Source organism: Medicago sativa, chromosome 3 (genome assembly GCF_051527215.1).
Source record: "Medicago sativa cultivar Bolivia chromosome 3, Bolivia_mono, whole genome shotgun sequence".
Lineage (NCBI taxonomy): Eukaryota > Viridiplantae > Streptophyta > Magnoliopsida > Fabales > Fabaceae > Medicago > Medicago sativa.
The window spans coordinates 43530598-43554401 of record NC_140751.1 but is presented as its reverse complement, the minus strand read 5'-3'; the positions used below and the strand labels follow the sequence as shown (position 1 = coordinate 43554401).

Genomic DNA, 23804 nt, shown 5'->3' with positions numbered 1-23804 from the left:
TTTAATTACCATTAAGTGACCGTTAGTGTTATAAATTACCATTAAGTGAGTAGTGACATTTTGGGTGTTAGAATAGAAATGGGTTAGGCCCATTAAGGTTTAAGAGATAAGCCCAATTGAGTAGAGCTAGTATATAAACTCTAGTTGTTGGTAACACTAGGTTTTACAAACATTATTCATTTCATTTCATTTGAGAAGAGAAGAGATAGAGACTAGAGACAACAACAACAACAACAAGGGTTAGGAGGCAAAGAGGGGATTCAACATCTAGGAGCAAAATTGAAGCTTGGGTTAGAGAATCTTGGTGTTAGAGGTAAGAGGGTTAGATTTCAACCATAATTCACATCTTTTTCTCTTTACCCATTTTTGTGAAATTGTTGAATTGAACCTAATTGCTTTCAAATCCGTGTTCATGTTTTGATGCAATGTTTGAGTATGTAATTTGAATGTTAATTGAGTTGTTAGAGATGAAATTACATGCTTAAGTGGTGGTTATATGTATACTTTGCATTTTTGTCCAAAAATGGTGATATGAGATGTTGTTGTGATGAATTGTTGGTGAATTCATGATGTTTAGCTGCTGTTGTTGTTGATGATTAAAACATTGGGTAATCATAATTGGAGAGTTTGATATGAACTTGTGTTGTTTTTGAATATTTGATGAAAAATGGGTCAAATGATGATTTTTGTTAAGAGAATGTTTTGGGGCAAATTTTATATGGAATTGAGTGTCTTTTCATGTTTAGAAATGTTTAGACAAACTTTAGGATCAAATTTGGGCATTGGGAAGTCAAAATTGGGGTTTTGGGGGTGAAAATGGCTCTTTTTCCCGAGACTGAACTGTCATAACTCGCAGCTGCGAGCAAGCTCACTCGCACCAGCGAGTAACTGCTAACTCGCAGTGGCGTGTAGACCTACTCGCAGTGGCGTGTAGACCTACTCGCAGTGGCGAGTTGTCACAGGACAGTGTTCCCTGTTTTTGCGTTTTCGTGTCTTTTCACTCGTTGTTGTTTTGAAATGGTTTTTGGTACAAACATGAAAATTGTAGAGAATATTTTTATCTTTCTAAGGGCGTTGGTTTGACTTGAATACGATTTTTGGTTTGCAAGTTATGGGGAAATTACTCTTGAAACGTTTTATTGAAAAATCCCGCATAACTAGTTCCAAGTCGACCCAATCCTTGTGGAATGTTTCTAATCTTTGAAAACGTGATTTTTAAGAGTGCAACAGAGGTGGTTAAGCGGTGATATAGTGAACCCACTTATTTTTACTTAGAAATTGGGAAATTCTTTGAAAAATGATAATGGAGACGAACTTTGTGATTTTTATGAATTCGTCGTATTTGGCCGATGAAATGCTTACGTAACCTCTACTGCACACACATGTGGACTGTGAGAATACAAGGCATAGGCTATTGATCTTGTTTACTTGGTTTTGAATTAATTGTTCAATTAATTTTAAGTTATGACTTGAAGAGACGAACTTGACTAAAGAAGACTTTTGAGAATCAATTGATTGTGAATCCTTTATGGGGAATTGTTATATGTTATGTGAAGATGATTGGTGGTGCAATTATGTGACAACTTTATGTTGTGTGGTATTTGATGTTGTTGGTGATTGTGTATGTGTTAATTGGTGAAGAATTGTTGATGATTGCATATATACATGTATTGGTGATGGTGAGGTGATTATTGTTTGTGTGAACATATGCATTTGTAGTTGAGTCATATGTTCATGCATTCATGGCTGATGGTGGTGGATTTTATATCCAAGACTGATGGTGGCGGATTTTATATCCAATTGAGGTGAGTACGATGTTTTTGTTGCATCGAAGGTGACGACCTTGAGGTGATTTGGTACGACATGCATCTAGATGAGTCTAGAATCATTGCATAAACTGTTGGTGGATTGAATTGCATTTGCAATGTGTGTGATGATTGTTTTGCTAACTGTAATTGTGGATTGGATTATTGATTGTTAATTGTTGATTGACAAAGTGAGTTGGATATATGTGTATGATACACTTGTGGAGATGAACTTGGAATGATAGTATGTATATGTTGAGATTACTTATGAATAATATGTATGAATTGTTATTCTTGAATATATCCTTTCATTTCCAATGTTCATAATAAATGTTTTTCGTGGATTATGATGATGTAATGCTAACCCTCAGTGGTTTACCACCTACCTTTCTGTATGGACGGGTAGATGGAGTGCAGGATGCTTAGTTGTTGCTTGTTGATGCCGAGGAGTGGAGTTCCTCTTTTTCATGCAAGTGTCTAGATTAGGGCTCTGATCTAGGGTAGTCTTTGCATGTTGTTTATTTGACTTTGTATTTTGGAGTTGTGGAGATATTCTGTTATTTGAGATTTGGAGAATACATTTGTATTATGTTTGGAGATCCAGAGATTTTTATGAATTTATCATTTTGTTCCGCTGCTATGTTGTGTAACATGATCTTTATGCATGTATGATTTATGGTTTATTCGGAGACGTAACATCTATTTCTAGAATATTTCTGATATATTCGCGCGTTTTACCGCTTAATAGAAATAGGGTGTTACAAGTTGGTATCAGAGCCGTGGTTAGTCTTGTCTAGACTAATAGATTAGTGTTTGTTGATTTACCCTGTTAGTATGCGAATGGTAATGAGTTACCTTCGGTACTTGTTCTTGTGTTGTTGTGCTGTTGTTCTTATCTGTTGGTTGGTGTTAGAGAAGTGAGATGGCTGGTGGTAGAGATGATGGAGCGATTGCTCAGGCTTTGACTTCGGTGGCTCAGGTGTTGGCTCTGGTTAATGAGCAGGCGGCAGCTGGTCATCGTGATCCTGGTGAGGCGGAGGAGCGGAGGTTGGATCGTTTCTTGCGAAACAGTCCGCCTACATTCAAGGGTAGGTATGACCCGGATGGAGCTCAGAAGTGGGTGCAAGACATGGAAAGGATCTTTCGTGCTATGGTGGCTAGTGAGGACCAGAAGGTCAGGTTGGCTACTCACATGCTTGCTGAGGAGGCTGAGTATTGGTGGACCAATGCTAAGGGAAGACTTGAGGCTGGTGGAGCTGTGACTTGGGCTAGGTTCAAGAATGAGTTTTTGAGGAAGTACTTTCCTGAGGATTTGAGGACCAAGAACGAAGTAGAATTCTTGAACTTGAAGCAAGAGAACCGTTCAATGGCTGAATATGCGGCGAAGTTTGAGGAGCTTTCGACGTTTTGTCCGTACATCAATGCGGAGGATGCTATGGTTTCCAAGTGTGTGAAGTTCGAGAGCGGCTTGAGGCCTGACATCTACCAGTATATGTGTGTTCAGGAGATCCGAGACTTTGATACTTTGGTGCATAAGTGTCGCATGTTTGATGATGCTGGAAGAGCTAAGGTTAATCACTACAAGGCTCAGAATGAGAAGAAAGGAAAGAGTCATGGATTTGGGAAACCGTACAACAAAGACAAAGGCAAGAAGAAGGAATCTGGTGGAGGCTCTAAGGTGAATGTTGCTGAGGTGAGGTGCTACAAGTGTGGCACATTGGGTCATTTTGCTAATGATTGCAGGGGTAGTGAGAAGTGCTACAAGTGTTGAGAAGCAGGTCACAAGGCTGTTGAGTGCAAGAAGGAGATCACTTGCTACAATTTTGGTGAGAAGGGGCATATCAGTACTAGGTGTACCAAACCGAAGAAGGCTGCGGGAAAGGTGTTTGCATTGAATGCGGAAGAGGTGGAGCATCCAGATAATCTCATCCGAGGTATGTGTTTTATCAATAGTACTCCTTTGATTGCAATTATTGATACTGGTGCTACTCATTGTTTTATCGCGGTTAGTTGTGCTGAGCGTTTGGGTTTGGTTGTGACTTCGTTGTCTCGTGGGATGGTTATCGATACCCCAGCTAGTGGTTCAGTGACTACTTCTTTAGTGTGTGCTAAGTGTCCTGTTAGTTTTGGCAATGTTGATTTTGAGTTGGATCTTGTGTGTCTTCCGTTGAAGCATATGGACGTTATTTTTGGTATGGATTGGATGTTGACTTTTGGTGTTAACATTAATTGTTTGACGAAGAGTGTAACGTTTTCTAAGCCGGTAGTTGAGGAAGGTGGGAGGTTCTTGACCGCGGAGCAAGTGAAGAAGTCTTTGGACGGTGAAGCTAGTGTGTTCATGATGTTTGCTTCCTTGAAGGAAAGTAGTGAGAAAGGTGTTGGTGATTTGCCGGTAGTGCAAGAGTTTCCAGAAGTTTTTCCGGACGACATTACCAAGTTACCGCCGGAGAGAGAAGTTGAGTTTGCAATTGATTTGGTACCTGGAACGAGTCCTATTTCGATTGTGCCGTATCGGATGTCTGCATTAGAGTTGGGTGAGTTGAAGAAGCAGTTGGAAGAGTTGCTCTAGAAACAGTTTATCAGGCCAAGTGTTTCGCCGTGGGGGGCTCCTGTGTTGTTGGTTAAGAAGAAAGATGGAAGCATGAGGTTGTGTGTGGATTATCGGCAGTTGAACAAGGTAACAATCAAGAATCGGTATCCGCTTCCGAGGATTGATGATTTGATGGATCAGTTGGTTACTGCAGAAGTGTTCAGTAAGATTGATTTGAGATCAGGATATCATCAGATTAGAGTAAAGGCGGAAGATATATCCAAAACTGCGTTCAGAACGAGGTATGGACACTATGAGTATTCTGTGATGCCATTTGGAGTATCTAATGCGCCAGGTGTTTTCATGGAGTATATGAATAGAATATTTCATCCTTTTTTGGATCGTTTTGTGGTGGTGTTTATAAATGATATTTTGGTGTATTCGAAGTCTGAAGAAGAGCATGCCGAGCATTTGAGGATTGTGTTGGGAGTCTTGAAGGAGAAGAAGTTGTTTGCTAAGTTGTCCAAGTGTGAGTTTTGGTTGCGGGAAGTGAGTTTCCTTGGTCATGTGATTTCTAAAGGTGGTATTGTCGTGGATCCGTCGAAGGTTGATGCAGTGTTGCAATGGGAATCACCTAAGTCTGTTTTTGAAGTGAGGAGCTTTCTTGGATTGGCAGGTTATTATCGGAGGTTCATTGAGGGATTCTCTAAGTTGGCGTTGCCATTGACGCAGTTGACTCGGAAAGGACAAGCTTACGTTTGGGATGCTAAGTGCGAGAAGAGTTTCCAAGAGTTGAAGAAAAGGTTGACGTCAGCTCCAGTGTTGATTTTGCCGAATCCGAAGGAATCGTTTGTCGTGTATTGTGATGCTTCTAAGATGGGTCTTGGTGGTGTGCTTATGCAGAATCGTCAGGTTGTGGCTTATGCTTCAAGGCAGTTGAAAGTGCATGAGAAGAACTATCCTACTCATGATTTGGAATTAGCGGCCGTTGTGTATGTGCTGAAGATTTGGAGGCATTATCTATATGGTTCTAAGTTTGAAGTGTTCAGTGATCACAAGAGTTTGAAGTACTTGTTTGACCAGAAGGAGTTGAATATGAGGCAGAGGAGATGGTTGGAGTATCTTAAGGATTTTGATTTCCAGTTGAGCTATCATCCTGGAAAGGCCAATGTTGTTGCTGATGCTTTAAGTAGGAAGTCGTTGCATATGTCTGTTTTGATGGTGAAAGAGTTGGAGTTGATTGAGCAGTTTCGGGATTTGAGTTTGGTTAGTGAGTTGACACCGGATGGTGTGAGGTTGGGAATGTTGAAGCTGACAAGTAATATTCTGGAGGAGATCAAGAATGGTCAGAAGGAAGATTTGGAACTTGTTGATCGAGTAGTATTGGTTAACCAAGGTAAGGGTGAGATTTCAGGTTGGATGAGCACGGTGTTTTGATGTTTCGCGATCGTGTTTGTGTGCCAAATGTTCTTGAGCTTAAGAGACAGATTTTGGAAGAGGGTCACAGGAGTAGTTTAAGTATTCATCCAGGAGCGACTAAGATGTATCAGGATTTGAAGAGGTTGTTTTGGTGGCCTGGAATGAAGAAGGATGTTGCAGAGTTTGTGTATGCTTGTTTGGTGTGTCAGAAGTCTAAGATTGAACATCAGAAGCCGTCAGGTTTGATGCAACCGTTGTTTGTGCCAGAGTGGAAGTGGGATAATATATCAATGGACTTTGATGGAGCGTTGCCGAAGACAGCTAAGGGTTTTGATTCTATTTGGGTGATCGTTGATCGTTTGACGAAGTTGGCACATTTTGTTCCTTTTAAGACCGGTATGTTTGTGGCGAAGTTGGCTGAGATCTACATTGAGCAGAATGTTAGATTGCATGGTGTTCCTTCTAGTATTGTGTCGGACCGGGATCCGAGGTTTACTTCTAAGTTTTGGGAGAGTTTGCAAGATGCTTTGGGAACTAAGTTGAGGTTGAGTTCTGCGTATCATCCCCAGACTGATGGACAGACGGAGAGAACTATTCAGAGTTTGGAAGATTTGTTGAGAGCTTGTGTGTTGGAGCAAGGTGTCAGTTGGATCGAATGTTTGCCGTTGATTGAGTTTACCTACAACAACAATTTTCATTCTAGTATCGGAATGGCACCGTTTGAAGCTTTGTATGGTCGGAGGTGTAGAACTCCTTTGTGTATGTATGAGTCAGGAGAAAGTGCTTTGTTAGGACCGGAAGTTGTGCAAGAGACGACCAAGAAGGTTAAGATGATTCAGGGGAGAAGATGAGAGCGTCTCAGAGTAGGCAGAAGAGTTATCATGATAAGAGGAGGAAAGACCTTGAGTTTCAGGTTGGCGATCATGTGTTTTTGAGAGTGAATCCTATAACTGGTGTTGGACGTACTTTGAAGTGTCGGAAGTTGACTCCTCATTTTGTTGGACCTTTTGAGATTGTTGAGAAGGTAGGGGTTGTAGCGTATAGGATTGCGTTACCGCCATCTTTGTCGAATCTTCATGATGTGTTTCATGTGTCTTAGTTGAGGAAGTATGTGTATGATGCGTCTCATGTGATTCAAGTGGATGATTTGGAAGTAAGGGATAATTTGACCGTTGAGACTTGGCCAGTTAGGATTGAGGATCGTGAAGTGAAGCGTTTGCGTGGCAAGGAGGTGGTTTTGGTTAGAGTGATTTGCGTTGGACCGACCGGTGAGAGTGCCACTTGGGAATCGGAGAGTAGGATGAGGGTTGCGTATCCAGAGTTGTTTCCTTCAGGTAATTTTCGAGGGCGAAAATTCTTTTTAGTGGGGGAGAGTTGTAACAGCCCGATTTTCGCTAGTTTTATTTTTATTATTTGTTTATGTGTGATATATGTGCTCTTATGTGATTATGTGCCTCTGTGTGTATTTTTGGTTGGGAATTGTAGGATTCGGTGTAGAAGGGTATTTTAGTCATTTTGGACTTAGGGGCATTTTGGTCATTTTGAGAGCAGGGGTAATTTTGTAATTTTGGATGAGGATTATTTTAGTGCTTAGTAAGAGTATTATTTTACCAAGTTACTAGAGAGGGGGTAGTAATTATTTTAATTATCATTAAGTGACCGTTAGTGTTATAAATTACCATTAAGTGAGTAGTGACATTTTGGGTGTTAGAATAGAAATGGGTTAGGCCCATTAAGGTTTAAGAGATAAGTCCAATTGAGTAGAGCTAGTATATAAACTCTAGTTGTTGGTAACACTAGGTTTTACAAACATTATTCATTTCATTTCATTTGAGAAGAGAAGAGATAGAGACTAGAGACAACAACAACAACAACAACAAGGGTTAGGAGGCAAAGAGGGGATTCAACATCTAGGAGCAAAATTGAAGCTTGGGTTAGAGAATCTTGGTGTTAGAGGTAAGAGGGTTAGATTTCAACCATAATTCACATCTTTTTCTCTTTACCCATTTTTGTGAAATTGTTGAATTGAACCTAATTGCTTTCAAATTCGTGTTCATGTTTTGATGCAATGTTTGAGTATGTAATTTGAATGTTAATTGAGTTGTTAGAGATGAAATTACATGCTTAAGTGATGGTTATATGTATACTTTGCATTTTTGTCCAAAAATGGTGATATGAGATGTTGTTGTGATGAATTGTTGGTGAATTCATGATGTTTAGCTGCTGTTGTTGTTGATGATTAAAACATTGGGTAATCATAATTGGAGAGTTTGATATGAACTTGTGTTGTTTTTGAATATTTGATGAAAAATGGGTCAAATGATGATTTTTGTTAAGAGAATGTTTTGGGGCAAATTTTATATGGAATTGAGTGTCTTTTCATGTTTAGAAATGTTTAGACAAACTTTGGGATCAAATTTGGGCATTGGGAAGTCAAAATTGGGGTTTTGGGGGTGAAAATGGCTCTTTTTCCCGAGACTGAACTGTCATAACTCGTAACTGCTAACTCGCAGTGGCGTGTAGACCTACTCGCAGTGGCGTGTAGACCTACTCGCAGTGGCGAGTTGTCACAGGACAGTGTTCCCTGTTTTTGCGTTTTCGTGTCTTTTCACTCGTTGTTGTTTTGAAATGGTTTTTGGTACAAACATGAAAATTGTAGAGAATATTTTTATCTTTCTAAGGGCGTTGGTTTGACTTGAATACGATTTTTGGTTTGCAAGTTATGGGGAAATTACTCTTGAAACGTTTTATTGAAAAATCCCGCATAACTAGTTCCAAGTCGACCCAATCCTTGTGGAATGTTTCTAATCTTTGAAAACGTGATTTTTAAGAGTGCAACAGAGGTGGTTAAGCGGTGATATAGTGAACCTACTTATTTTTACTTAGAAATTGGGAAATTCTTTGAAAATGATAATGGAGACGAACTTTGTGATTTTTATGAATTCGTCGTATTTGGCCGATGAAATGCTTACGTAACCTCTACTGCACACACATGTGGACTGTGAGAATACAAGGCATAGGCTATTGATCTTGTTTACTTGGTTTTGAATTAATTGTTCAATTAATTTTAAGTTATGACTTGGAGAGACGAACTTGACTAAAGAGGACTTTTGAGAATCAATTGATTGTGAATCCTTTATGGGGAATTGTTATATGTTATGTGAAGATGATTGGTGGTGCAATTATGTGACAACTTTATGTTGTGTGGTATTTGATGTTGTTGGTGATTGTGTATGTGTTAATTGGTGAAGAATTGTTTATGATTGCATATATACATGTATTGGTGATGGTGAGGTGATTATTGTTTGTGTGAACATATGCATTTGTAGTTGAGTCATATGTTCATGCATTCATGACTGATGGTGGTGGATTTTATATCCAAGACTGATGGTGGCGGATTTTATATCCAATTGAGGTGAGTACGATGTTTTTGTTGCATCGAAGGTGACGACCTTCAGGTGATTTGGTACCACATGCATCTAGATGAGTCTAGAATCATTGCATAAACTGTTGGTGGATTGAATTGCATTTGCAATGTGTGTGATGATTGTTTTGCTAACTGTAATTGTGGATTGGATTATTGATTGTTAATTGTTGATTGACAAAGTAAGTTGGATATATGTGTATGATACACTTGTGGAGATGAACTTGGAATGATAGTATCTATATGTTGAGATTACTTATGAATAATATGTATGAATTGTTATTCTTGAATATATCCTTTCATTTCCAATGTTCATAATAAATGTTTTTCGTGGATTATGATGATGTAATGCTAACCCTCAGTGGTTTACCACCTACCTTTCTGTATGGACGGGTAGATGGAGTGCAGGATGCTTAGTTGTTGCTTGTTGATGTCGACGAGTGGAGTTCCTCTTTTTCATGCAAGTGTCTAGATTAGGTCTCTGATCTAGGGTAGTCTTTGCATGTTGTTTATTTGACTTTGTATTTTGGAGTTGTGGAGATATTCTGTTATTTGAGATTTGGAGAATACATTTATATTATGTTTGGAGATCCAGAGATTTTTATGAATTTATCATTTTGTTCCGCTGCTATGTTGTGTAACATGATCTTTATGCATGTATGATTTGTGGTTTATTCGGAGACGTAACATCTATTTCTAGAATATTTCTGATATATTCGCGCTTTTTACCGCTTAATAGAAATAGGGTGTTACACTAGGTCAGACACCAGGCACCTCTTTTCATGCGCCAGGTGCTCTAGTTGTGTACTCTTGGCACCCGTTGCCCCCTCCTGTGCGCTGGGCGCATGTGAGTGCTGATTGGGTGCTGAAAATGCCTTTTTTTTTTTTTTTGCCTTTTTAGGTGTTTTCTTCTATGTAAGATGTTTGAAACTTGAGATCATAATTCCTCCCTTTGTAAAGTATCATGAGGCATCTTGATTTTCATTCTTCATCTTCCCAAGGACTTCACAAATCTTCGGATGTCTTGTTTTGCCGATATGCATGATTTCTTCGTGAATTACATCAAAAATATCCTAAAATTGCTATGTTTCGGGAAGAATAGAATTACAGACTCAAATTTAGAAAGCATTGCAAATGTCCTGAAATCATAGGCAATTGCTCTAATACTCCTCTGTTATGCTAGTAAAACCTACTGAAAATGGTTGAAAAACATGCTAAGAATAAAGTAAGATGACCTGTCATCAAACTTCAATGCCAACATTTTTGGCAAACTCAACATGATGATGATACATCAACCATAGGGAGAATGTAATGTATTGTAAACAACACTTTATTTATTGCCCGATTTGAACGGAGATGAAATTAAAACTAAATAAGTTTTGCGTGCTTGTGTTTTTTTTAAGTTATGATTTACTTTGGATCATGCTTTTTAAAAATTTAGCAAATGAATGAATAGGGTATTGTGAATGAATAAATGAACATAACATATTTTACAAAATGCACGTTTAGGGGCTTAAAAAAAATAGCATCTCTGTCAAGAATTGATGTTTTGTTACTTTACGTAAAGCCAACCCACTCACGTTGGGGGTCTACGTGGCTTAACTCCCGTTGGTGCTACCGAACGTAAGTTAACTCAAGTTGGGGTTATTTTAGGAAGTTTGAGGTGAGAATGAACAAAACTGTTCGAGAGAAGAGCGGTTTCGTGCTTGTTTATCAAGTCATTGTATTTCTTTATTAATAGAGCTCACATGTAACCTAGTTATACACCCTCCGGTCACAAATATAAGCAAAAATTCATATTTGAAATTCATTCAATAAATGATGTATGTTGTCTACAATAAAGACCACATACATCATTTATTGAATGAATCTAAAACATGAATTTTTGCTTATATTTATGACCGGAGGGTGTACATGACAAAAGAATAATAGAATCATCGATCTTCTCTCTCATTCTCTACTTCTCTCTACTCTTGTTCCTGTTTCCTTAGTTTTATAACAAAAATATTTATCTTTTAGTACTGAACTCTTTTTTCCTGTGTGCTTTTTTTGGGTTAAATATGTTCTGAGTCCTTATAAATATGTCAACTTTTAGTTTTAATCCCTTTAAAACTTTTCTTCAACTTTTAGTCCTTCAAAAGTTTTTCATCTTCATATTTGGTCTCTTCTTTAAAGTAAAATCATATGTAAAATTCATATTTTTGAATAAAATTTTGAAGAAAAATTTATGATATTATAAGAATCTTTACGAAAAAATAAATTAGATTTTTTTTAACTAAACATAAATTAAATATGAATTTTTAACCTGAAATAATATAAAATTCATATTTAATTTATGTTTTGTTAAAAATTCTAATTTTTTTTAAGTGATTTTTATAATATTCTACATATTTCTTCATAATTTAATTAAAAAATATAAAAATTTACTTAAAAATAGAGACTGAAAATTTTATACGAAATAAAAATTGAAAGAAAATTTTAGAAAGACTAAAATCAAAAATTGATATATTTATAAGAAGGAAAATGCTAACAAGTGTCAGAAGGGCATTGTTTAAGCATCTAAAAGTAGCAATTTTTGCATTGAAAATTGTACGGTTATGACTTTAAAAAGTGTTTGACTTGTATTTTCAAGACATAGTTTCTTTTTTTGGGTTGCTTAAACAATGTCCTTAGAGCACTTGTTAGCATTGTAACCAAAAAAAGGAGCACTTGTTAGCAAGACCCTTATAAGAATAGAAACCTGTTAACATATGCCCTTGGGCACATGTTAACATTTGCCTTTTTTTTATAATGTCCATTGGAGACTTTAGACAACCAGTATTCATGCTTTAGGATTAGGCAACGGAAATTAAGGGTTAATAATCCATATCAGTCAATTTCTGGTCGTTGAACCTTCAATCATGGATATGACACTAGACAATCACGCCATAAATTGGGACAAATATCTTACATTAAAAACTGGAAAGAAATTGGCCCAAAAAGAAATTCACGCTGGAAATCAGTAAAGGTCCCACGTGTCCTTCTCGATTTTTCCAAACTAGACAGATGTGATATTATGAACCATTCAATTTATTACCCTTCTGTTCCTTTTTAATTGTCACATTTTGACTTTTTACACAAACCAAGACAACAAATACTTTTTTTACTTTTGATACAACAATTTATCTTTTTCCTATAATAACCTTAATCATTTAATACTTCATTTCATATATTTCTCTCTCTGCAATAAATATATAAGGGTAATATAGGTAAAGCCACATTTAATGATACATTGAACTTTGAAAACGACAGTTAATTAGAAACAAATTTTTTATGCAAAAGTGACAATTATAAAGAAACGGAGGTAGTAAACTTTTTTCCTGAACAAATTCAATTTATTAATTAAACTATGATTCTTGCTAACAAGTGCTATAAAAACCATAGTTAAGGATTTTATCGATAAAAAAATTTTGTCTTAAAAATACAAGTCTTTATTTTTTATAGTAATAATAACACTACTTTTCGATGCAAACTTACTTATTTTAATAGTTTAATCAATAACCCAAGGACAATGGTTAGCATTCTTCTTAAACTATTGCTAACATTCGGTGTACATATCTATCGATATAATTTTTGGTGACAATATTGTTCTTATCTAAAAAGCGATTAAAAATAAAGGTTAAATATGTTTTTTGTCCTTATAAAAATGTCAACTTTTTGTTTTAGTCTCTTTGAAAAATTTCTTCAACTTTTAGTCCTCTAAAAAAATTTCATCTTAACTTTTGGTCCTCTCTTTAAAGTAAACTTATATATAGAATTCATATTTTTGAATAAAATTTTGCAGAAAAATCTATAATATCATAAGGATCTTCCAAAAAAAAATTAGAATTTTTTACCAAGACATGAATTAAATATGAATGTTTATATTTTTGGCGGTAAAAAATTCATATTTAATTTATGTTTTGTTAAAAAGTTCTAATTTTTTTAATGAATGTTACGATATTATTTACATTTCTGAACAATTTCATTAAAAAATAAAAAAATTTGCTTAAAAATAAGGACCAAAAGTAGGGATTTAAAATTTTATTGGAACTAAAAATTGAAGGAAAAATTTAGACGAATTAAAACGAAAAACATATTTAACCGTAATAATAATAATAATAATAATTTAATGAACACTAAATTTATCAAATTTAGCATCTCAACAAAAACATATTTCAACAACAACCATTTGTTTTATTACAAATGAAATTTACACCAAAGTTGTCACAAAAATTGTCAATCAAATGGTTATTCAAATATCATTACTCAATTGAAATAATATTTAGGGTAAATTACACTTACCTCCCCTGAGGTTTAATGAAATAGAATAATCACCCCCTCTAGTTTTCAATTGAACACTAACTACCCTTAATTGTTTGATTAGTGACACATTCCACCCCTTTGCTTAACGCCTGTCTCTTGACAGAATTAGAGAATCTCTTTTTCTTAAAAAATAATAACCAGAGATTCTCTTTTAAACGGGGTTCCGCCACACCATTGACACCTTTCCTCTGCAAGAGTGCTAAGTTTCCCCAAATTTTGAGCTAATTAAAAATATGGGTTTGATGATAAATATCAAGATAATCTCAAAACTACCGGTATCAGTGCGAGAGCTCTGAATTAAAAACACACAAAAGTGCATTTTATTACAAATTTAGTAATCAATTTCTATTATCAAATTTAATCATGAATTACTGGTATATTCTGCACCAAATTGGTTATTGTTTCAAACACATAACATATATCTCGAGTATTTCCAAAAGAAAAAAAAAACATATATCATGAGAAAGGAACAGCGGCCTCCAAAATTTCAGAGTTGTTCCAAATTTCAATGCTCGGGAATCATGGAAGAAAGCCAAGACTATTTCAGATTCTAGGTATAAATTTTCGACAAGAATATGCTTCTTTTTCTTTCCTCTCTCCATCTAACTGATGTTTAACAGTGTTAGTAACAAGGGAGGTAAATGTGAATTGAAAACTAGAGGGGGTGTGTGTGCCATTTCACTATATCTCGAGGGAGGTCAATGTAATTTCCCCTAATATTTAAACAACTATTTTGTGACAACTTTTAGAAGCCCCACACAGCAATAAGAATCAATTCATTGTCAATTACGTCTACCTTAATTGAAAATTTAGTTAATTTTTAAAAAAGAAGTTAATTATGTGTATTTTTATGACAATTATGTGCATATCTAAACATGTTATATTTTGACATTAATTTTGTTACAAATGTTGCTATAGTGCAATTTTTATTATAGAAAAAATGACAATAAGTATTTAAAACTCACGTGTAAATGGATCAAAATTGCACATCTTATGAGCAGTTTCAACAATTTTTACTAGTGAACTAGAAGTTGTAAACTGCTATCACACTTTATTTAGTACTTTTTTGTACAATTTGTTTCCGGAAACAACATTTCCACTCACCTGAATAACATTAAACACTAGAAATTTGGAAAACATATATGGATAATAAAGATATATGATTCTATGGTACAATCTTCATTGTAGTGCCATAATATAGTTCTGCAAAATTTCACATTCCTTATAGTGCCATAATATAGTTCTGCAAAATTTCTTCAGGATCTGACCCTATGGTAGAATCATGACATCCTGCATATAATTAAAATAGTGTTTAGAATAAACAATATAGAAAAACAAAATATTACTGCATATGTGGAATTCGTAAGAATAGAACAAGACAAACTTACGAGTTGCAATCAATTTTAGTATCAACAGAAAAGGAGATATTAATGTGACAAAGTTGTGGGAGTTGTTTGGATCTCTTTGAATTAACTCCAAATTTTGTTGAAGTGTTTTTGAGACAGTGACAGATATTTTTTCTCTGAATCTTAGTGGTGTCAACCTTGTGGAACAAATTAGTTGCTCCGGCACAACAGTCGGTAGATGGTGTTGCTGGGAGAGAGCCCTCCAAAAAAGGTAGACATGGTAACAATGATGAAATAGCCTCAGAGCATGTTATGTCATTGATTTGGCTTGCATATAATGTTGTCATCAGCATGCTTAAAACCATTAAAGGGACAAAAAGAGCAACATTTTTCTTTGCCGACATCTTAATTTTGATATGCTGCTACGTTTGATAGAGATGAGATGGTTTCGCACCGAAAGGCTCCTTAATTTATAGGCAGGCCTGTTACCATTTATCGATGCCTTTTTATTGTTTTAGGCTTAATTGCATTTTAGGTTTCAAGTTGGTCCTTATGTTTTAAAAGTTTTAATTTGATCTCTTACATTTTAAAAGTTTCAAGTTGGTTCAAAATGTTACTCACATTAGAATAAGTTAGTCTCTTTCGTCACTTGGCCGTTTAAAGATTCGGGTTGACAACATGAGGGATGAAATTTAACATATTTAGAAAATCAGTTTTAAACCATTTCATAACTTTTTTTGTTTTATTAAACACAATATTATGTCGTGGAAGAGACTAACTTATTCCAACGTGAGTAACGTTTTGGACCAACTTGAAACTTTTAAAACGTAAGGGACCAACTTAAAACTTTTAAAACTTAAGGGACCAACTTGAAACCTAAAATGCAATTAAGCCTAAAACAAAATAAAAAGTCATCAATAAATGGTAACAGGCCTGCCTATAAATTAAGGAGCCTTTCGGTGCCAAACCATCTCATCTCTATCAAACGTAGCAGCATATCAAAATTAAGATGTCGGCAAACTTGAAACCTTTAAAACGTAAGGGATCAACTTAAAATATGTTAAATGACAGATGTTTGACATGTGTGCTTGATTACACAGTCAGCGAACGCCATGTAGAAAAAAATGTGCCAAATCATCAGTAAAGTGGGTCCAAAGACTATTTTAAAAATCAAAAAAGTTTGCAAGGATGGATTTAAAAAAAAAATTACCACGGACCAAAACCCAAACTCGTCATATTTGCAGGGACTAAAAGCATATTTTAGCCAAAATAATAAGATAAATCATCAAAGGATAAACTAAAACATCATAAAAAAACAGATGAAGCCTACAATTATATATATATATATATATATATATATATATATATATATATATATATATATAGAGAGAGAGAGAGAGAGAGAGAGAGAGAGAGAGAGGGGGGGGGGAGGCGAGCATTCTAGATTCAAACTACGGAAACTGCACCAGTCATCTCTGCTGTTGATGGTAATTCTAATTGGGCAACGAAGGGGTCCACTCAAGGTGAACATACTAGGGGATTAGGGGCAGGTGGGCGGTGGTGAGTTCGCAACGTCACAAAGCCATCTGACTAGAGATGCGAGGACATGACAAGGGTATTGGTTCTTTTAGGCATGAAGGGTACATACACGACAAAGATGTAGGATACATAGGCGGCAATGAGATAGAGTTTATAAATTCCAAACTTTGAAGGTGAGAAAAACACAAGAAGGGGGGTTGAATTGTGTTAGCGTTTTCTTCTTTTTAAACTAAGTCCAAAGTCCAGAGTCTGATAGAGTTCATAATCTAGAGCAATGTTCAAAGTCTAATGCAGTGGATAAAGTAAAGATATAGAGAGAGAAGAGAAAGACACAAAGCATTTATCCTGGTTCCTTCCATAATCTGGAAGTAGTCCAATCTCCCTTGCACTTCCAAGGAGATTTCACTATAATCCAATCTGATTACAAATGCTCAAGCTCACAAGCAAAAGACTTCAAATACTCAAGCACACAAGCAAGATATTTCCTATGCTCAAGCACAAAAGCAAGCGACTTCTAAACAAAAAAATTACACAGAAATAAGTTTGGTTTGAACACTTGATATACAATTAATGGTGTTCACAATACAAATCAAATCAGACTCTTAAGACTCTAGAATTTCTAAGATATGAAAGTTATTAAGAAATTAAAAGTGTTTGATGCACAACAATTTCAACATAGTTTTGGCATAGTTAAAATGTTGTAGAGTCTTTATTATTCTTCAAGTTTTAATTCCTTTATATAGAGGTATGAAAGAGACGTTGTGGAGGTGCCAACACATCAATAAGTTGTTGTAGAAGCTTGATAAATCACCAATTATTGGTTGCCTGATATGGTTAATTTCATAGGAAGGAATAATTGGAAATCTATTCCTTGTATGGAGAATTAACCAGCAGAGATACAGTTGTAGCAGTACTATGCACATACAATAGTGGAGTAGTGGTTGTACAATTGTACTATTGTCCTTTCCCTGAGCTCCTTCAGTGGATGAGCATCTAATGGCTTCTAAGTCCTCTGAAATAGTTGTTATTCCAGTCTTCTATTCCTTGTGTACACTTATGTGTTCAATGAATCCATCTAGCTAACTCCAAGTTCTTCACGTCAGACTCTGATGAACTTCAGACTCTAGGTGACTTCAGACTCTGGCAATCAGCTTATGATTGTCTTCAGACTCTGACTTGCAACAAAACTTCTCTTGTAAATTCTTTTGCTCTCAATTGTTATTTCAGAACCAATACTTTGATTTAAGACTTATAAATTTTAGTCTATGGTCCTGCACACTTGAACAAATATTAACATATCCAATTGAACTTTTAATACCTTGGAATCATCAAAACTTAAGGTGGCAATGTTAAACACATTTTTTTTCAACAAAGTTCTCGATACTTGCAAAGGGAGAACAAGGAATTCGGCGATGATTGAGTACGATCAAGGACATATTGCGGTTAAGATTGGACAAACATCTAATCTGCATAGGTCTTGTAGAATTGAGAACAGCGGACCAACTAGGGTTCAAAACAAGGAGCACGCGTTTGAAAACATTGATAAAAGGGCAATTGTTTAGAACTTTTGTGATCACTCTAATGATATAGGAATGGTGAAGTTAGACAGAGAATCAGACACAACTTCATTTTACTTTACAGATATATCAAAGTAAAATCCTTACGTTGAATCGTGGAAAAGCTTCGAGGTATGCAGGATGTTCTCATATGTATAATGTAACACACCCCAATTTTTAATATTAGTTTATTAGTATTATTATTAGATGATATTCATTTTAATTTATTAATAGTATTGATTTATTTGATATTATTAATTTAATTATTCGTATTTATTGAGATAATAGGTAAGGGGAAAGTAGATGGGGTTAGTCGATTAAAGAGTGAGAGAAAATAATATCTAGGAAGAAAATATAGATTTTGTTTTTAGAGAATAAAAAAGTAGAGCGCGAACGGAGGTGGATTAGTAAAATTGGATAGAAAAGAAATGTAGTTAGTGAGCTGAGTAATGCTTTAATTATTTAAGCAGATGTGAGTATGAATAGCAAGACAGTGTAGTTATAGAAAGGATAATAACAAATTTGAGAGGTGCAGATAGTAATTTGAAAAGATTAGTAACAAACCTAGAGGACATATAATAATCTAAAAACATTGGTAACAAACTCAATTAGAGCTTATAAATATAGAAGAGAAATAAAGAAGGGTTACCGAGAAAGAGAGAAACAAAGCGACAAAAGAGAAAACTAGGGTTGTGGAGAGAAGAGGCAAGAAAGCATGGCAAGAAGAACGTAGAGAGAGATTTCAGCGTAGAAAATCATCAAATTCTACAAACTAAGGTAAGGGGGGAGTCTCTATTCATCATAAGGGTTGTGTACTCATGTGGACAGTGAAGGGCTGTGTTTTTCTTCCTTGTTTTCATGATCTTTTAGTAAATTTTTGTTAAATTAATGCTCTAATTTGCTGTTGTGATTTTTGGATACCCTTGTCTTTGAATACATTATTTGCACATGCTATATTCATATTATTAATTTTGTGTTTCAATTGATTTATTACTCCTGGAACGGTTTCGAGAAAAAATTAATTGAGTTTATGAAATCGAAAGTACATGGTTCATTAATTTTAAATATAATTCAATTCTAACTCTTTATACAAGAGATGTATATGAATATTGTACTGTGATGCATGTCGTATCAACTAGTAATTGGTTCCAATTTCAATTATATGCACATCTTTTGATTTTTGGATCACGTGAAATAATTATCTATGACTATTTATTATTAAATAATTGGTGAATTGGCAAAATATGATTTGCCAATCAGTATCTTTCAATGGCTAATGTGATTAACAAATTTGATTTTGTTTAGTGGCCTTCTACGGCCTATATAACTTTCCACTATAAAACCAAAGAGATTTTTAATTAAAATATTCCAGGATTCAATGTTTGTTAATAAATCCAAAAATCGTAATTTCTTATTTGTATTTTATAAGTTATCCTATTTTATTTTATCTTTTGAATTTGGTTGGAAATGATATATATTGAAGATGTGCTATTTAAATATGTGTGATTTAAAGATGTGTTATATAAAAAATGTGTTATTTGAAGATGTGTGATTTAAAGATGTGTTATATAAAGATGTGTTATTTAAGGATGTGTGATTTAAAGATGTGTTATATAAAGATGTGTTATTTAAGGATGTGTGGATTTAAAGATGTGACATATAAAGATGTGATATTTGATGATGATGTTCATTAAAGATGTGTATTTGTCGAGTCATTTAAAGATCTGCATTGTCGAGTCATTAATTAGTGTTCATGCATTCATGGTAAGTCCGATTTAAAGACGTGATTTAAAGATGGGGGATAAATCAGTAACATAACTTTGATATCCAAAACCGGTACCACATGCATACAGAGTCGAGTTAGGAACATTGCATTCATTGTCAAACATATTTGAAGATGTGGTGAATTTGATTATATATTTGAAGAAGTGTAATTTGTGAATTATTTGATGATGTGTCATTTGACGATGTGTAATTGATGTGTTATTTGAAGATGTGGAATTAATAGACGTGTTATTTGATAAAGTGTAACTATTTTAAGATGTGATATTTAATGATGTGCTTTTACATGATTATGTGTAAATGATTTGTATTTTGCTAAGTGGTTACTTGATATTCTTAAATGTTCTCGATGCTTATATGTTATTATAAGATGTTGGTTGATGCCTATTTGATGTTTATTAAATGAAATTTATATTTAAATATGAATATTGTCTGACTATGATGCATACATGTCTAAATGTAAATGTTGTGTTCTTTTATCTGGATCTATACATGTGATTATGCATCTCTTGTGTTGGATATATTCTCACCCTCTAGCGGCGGATTGGGCGCCTGCACCCTTGTGGTGTAGATTAGCAGGAAGAAGTTTAGTAGCAGTGAGTCTTTGAGGATGGCTTTGGAGCCTACTCGTTTACTTATCGTTTTTTGGGAGTCTTTATCGAGTCGAAGCTCTGATCTGTGACACTAGGGATTGGGGATTTGTTATATTTTAGATTAGGTTTTAGAATTCTTTTGAATTTAGTTTTGAAGTTGATGCAAATAATGTGAAAGTTACTTTGATGTTTTGAAAAATTTATTCTGCTGCTACATTTTTAATTTAAATGAAGTATTTTTGAATTGAAGAAGATGCGTGACACCCTTGCATGTTTAATTAATCATTGTATTTTTATTAGAAAATATTATGTGGGGTTTAGGGTGTTACATATACTTGTCTCAAGGGCGGAATGTGTGTGGTCAAATGTTAATGTTTGTTAGATTTCTCAATGTTTGAGATGAATAGAAATTGACGCAAGCATTGAATAACATTTGGTTTGGTCAGTTTTAAGGTTGGGCGTGTGCAGCTCTGTTTGATCATTTTTATTGGAATGCAGTAGTGACAAAGGAGCGGGAGGTATGTAAGTGCAAGACTGCTGGGAATTGATATAGGAATGAGGGAGAAAATATTGTGAGTATGGTCAGGGAGAGGAGGGAGAATGAAAGAAAAATAATGTTGAAGGAGGGTGATAGAGTGTACATGTGGGAGTAAAGGTGTGATGGGCATGATGTTTGATGTCAAATCTATACCAATGTTACATACCCATATAGTGGATGCGTGTTAGGCTAATTTTCATGTTGCTCCGATGGGAGGAGGTAAGGTGTTTCTTCATTGTGTTGGGAAATATAAAGTAATGAATGTATTAAACGATGCGATTGAGATTTTTAGTAAGTTTTTTCATGATTTTTGTGAGTAGTCACAAAAAGTGGTGGTATATAACAGTGTGCGAAGAAGATTTCCTTTTTAGACTTAGATGGGTTTTGATGATAACAAACTCACATCACAAAAGAAGAAAAACTATGGAGACATAAGATGAAGATTAAGAATGAAGATTAGCGCATAAGCTTCTTGGTTATACTCTTTGTAAGTATGTTGCGTGTCTTTTGATTTATCATTCTTAACTTATGGAACAACTTAGAATTCTCAAAAAATAATTACAAACATTTTTCTAAGTCGCCATATGAAGCAATGTCTAAAACTTTTATGAAAATAAATTACACTCACACTGATTTTATTTGAATATGATTTTGCATGAAAATAATTTTTACTGGAGAAAATTGATTATGCAAATTGCATGTTTTTATAAAGCCATAATTCATTACGGAATTTGTATAAAATTAAATCATGGTTTCTCAAAGTTTTATTTTCGTTGGATTAATTGTTTATTTTTATATATATCCATTACAATTAATTCTTACACCGTTGTCATTCTTATTATAAGAGTTAACTCATTTCTAAATTGGCTTTGAATTTTCCAACGGACAACATTTTTCCAATGGCCACCTTTTGATTTTACAACGGCCCTTATTTTTTGTTTAAAAGAATTGGCAACAACTATATTTTTAGAAACTCTTCAAAAAAAAAAACTATATTTTTAGAAAGTAGTATTGCTTCATGAACATCACTTTAGCCTCTATAAATTCAATTGGGAATCAAAGAAATTTACACACAACAACTTTCATTATCTCAATTGACATTTTCAATATCACTTGGCTTTCAAACTTTCATTCAAATTGTTTGGAAAACTTTGCCTACACTTTTAACATTTATTAAAAAGTTTTCTGAGCACTAAGTCCATTTGTTTAAGAGTGATATTGATAAAAGTATACAGCCATACACATTTGATATTCTTCAATTACTTTGTTGTAAAGTTTCTCGCCATTGTTGGTGGGAATTGTTGTAAAAGATAGTGGTGTGTTATCTTGTTTCTTTGTGAGAATTTCATCATAGGTTTGGTGAAGATTCTTGTTGTAAAAGATAGTGGGGTGCTATCTTGGTGTGTAGAGAAATATTGTTAGGGGGCCTTTGGGATTAAGGTTGCTTTGTAACAAAGATTCTTTACATAGTGAAATCCTTCGCGGGGTGTGTAGGGAGTGGAGTACCCTAAGGTTTAGAGGGGAACCACTATAACTCTCTTGTGTTATTTCTTCTTCCCTTACTCTTTTATTTTTCCGCATTCATGCCTTCATCATTATTTACCGGAAAAATTATCAACAACGCTAAACTCTCAAAAATTGACCAATATTCCTAGAAACCCAATCCCCCCAGGTTACAATCTGAATTACAGGGTTCCTCTGCAAAAGTGGAATAATAATTTCTTTAAATTGATTTTCTCCTTAACAGTATGTTTCTGGAGGCTGACTTGGTTACAGGTAATAAATCTAGATGTGACTACGCTCGTATTCTTGTTTATATTTGTTGATTGGCTCTAATTAACTATATCAAAGAGATATTGATTGATGGTAGGGTCCACCATATAAAATTAATGGAGGGAGGGGGACTCTATTTGGAAATGATGTTTTCTTACATGGTGAATGTTCTAAGTATGATTCATCTAACATAGAGTCAGATGATGCATAGGGAATATCTGATGATGTCAATGATGATACATTTCTTAATGAATTAAATGATGACTGAGGTAGTTGTGAAGAGTGATGGTCTATATATGGTGGTAGCTTAATGAATATACAAGGAGGTGTTGATTAGTCTTTCTTAAAAAGAATCTAGAGCATAAATGTGGTTTTGGAAAACTTTTTACAAATTCGTGTGACTATTTGATCACTGAACATATTTGCTAGATATACTAAATTTCTCTTACTTCATTTAATTTCTTAATTGAATTAGTAAATGTGAATGTGTATTTGACACGAGTTAGAAATTTTTGAATTTGTTCAAAGAGTTCAACAAAGGAGTAAAAGGAATAATTTTGAAAAGTATAAAGACCATACAGATAGGTTGTGATGATAAATACTTAGTTAAGGAGTATAATGATTATTTGTATCTCTTGTTTGACATGACTTGATCTAAAATAGTTTGATCATAAGTTCAAGACTCTTGAAATGACTTTATTTACAGTTTATTTACCCACAACGAGTTTCAATTGAGGTAATAACAAATACAACATATTAGATATGGAAGTAAGAATACCTAATTTGACTTTATGATGATTTGGGATTATAAGTTTTCATTAGATAAATATATTTGTGGAGGTACCCTTAAGTAACTAATGGATACTAATTTTACATTACCTTCTTTAACAAAAGTTCTTTGTCGCTATATGTTTACCGTGGATTTTGGTAAACTACTGAACTGGTTTTAAGACAAGGGCGAGCGAGATCAGCCAGCAAATCTCAAGACCGTTTGTGTTTGATTGCTCAATTTCGTTTGGTGACTATTCTAGTGAACTATGAATATAACCGTCGAAATCCAGAAACAGGGTGAGACCCATCGAGATTCTCTTCAATGGCTTGATGCAAAAGCTTTAAAAAAGGATTAAAGGATAAAGAAAAAAGTCTAGACTAAAG

The 23804-nt window shown here is 34.6% G+C and overlaps 1 protein-coding gene across 1 annotated transcript; it reads right to left on the bottom strand.

The window, feature by feature from the left end:
* Positions 1 to 14553: 14553 nt before the first annotated feature.
* On the bottom strand, positions 14554 to 15312 carry LOC146937573 (non-specific lipid-transfer protein A-like). Its single transcript, XM_085751826.1, has 2 exons — positions 14911 to 15312; positions 14554 to 14812 (listed from the first exon to the last, which is right to left on the bottom strand). The coding sequence occupies exons 1-2, from the start codon at positions 15270 to 15272 to the stop codon at positions 14803 to 14805; spliced, it is 372 nt and encodes a 123-aa protein (XP_085607952.1). The 5' UTR covers positions 15273 to 15312; the 3' UTR covers positions 14554 to 14802.
* Positions 15313 to 23804: the final 8492 nt, after the last annotated feature.

Excerpts from the sequence above, each read along its gene's own strand:
- LOC146937573 (XM_085751826.1), bottom strand. The coding sequence starts at position 15,272 with ATGTCGGCAAAGAAAAATGTTGCTCTTTTTGTCCCTTTAATGGTTTTA.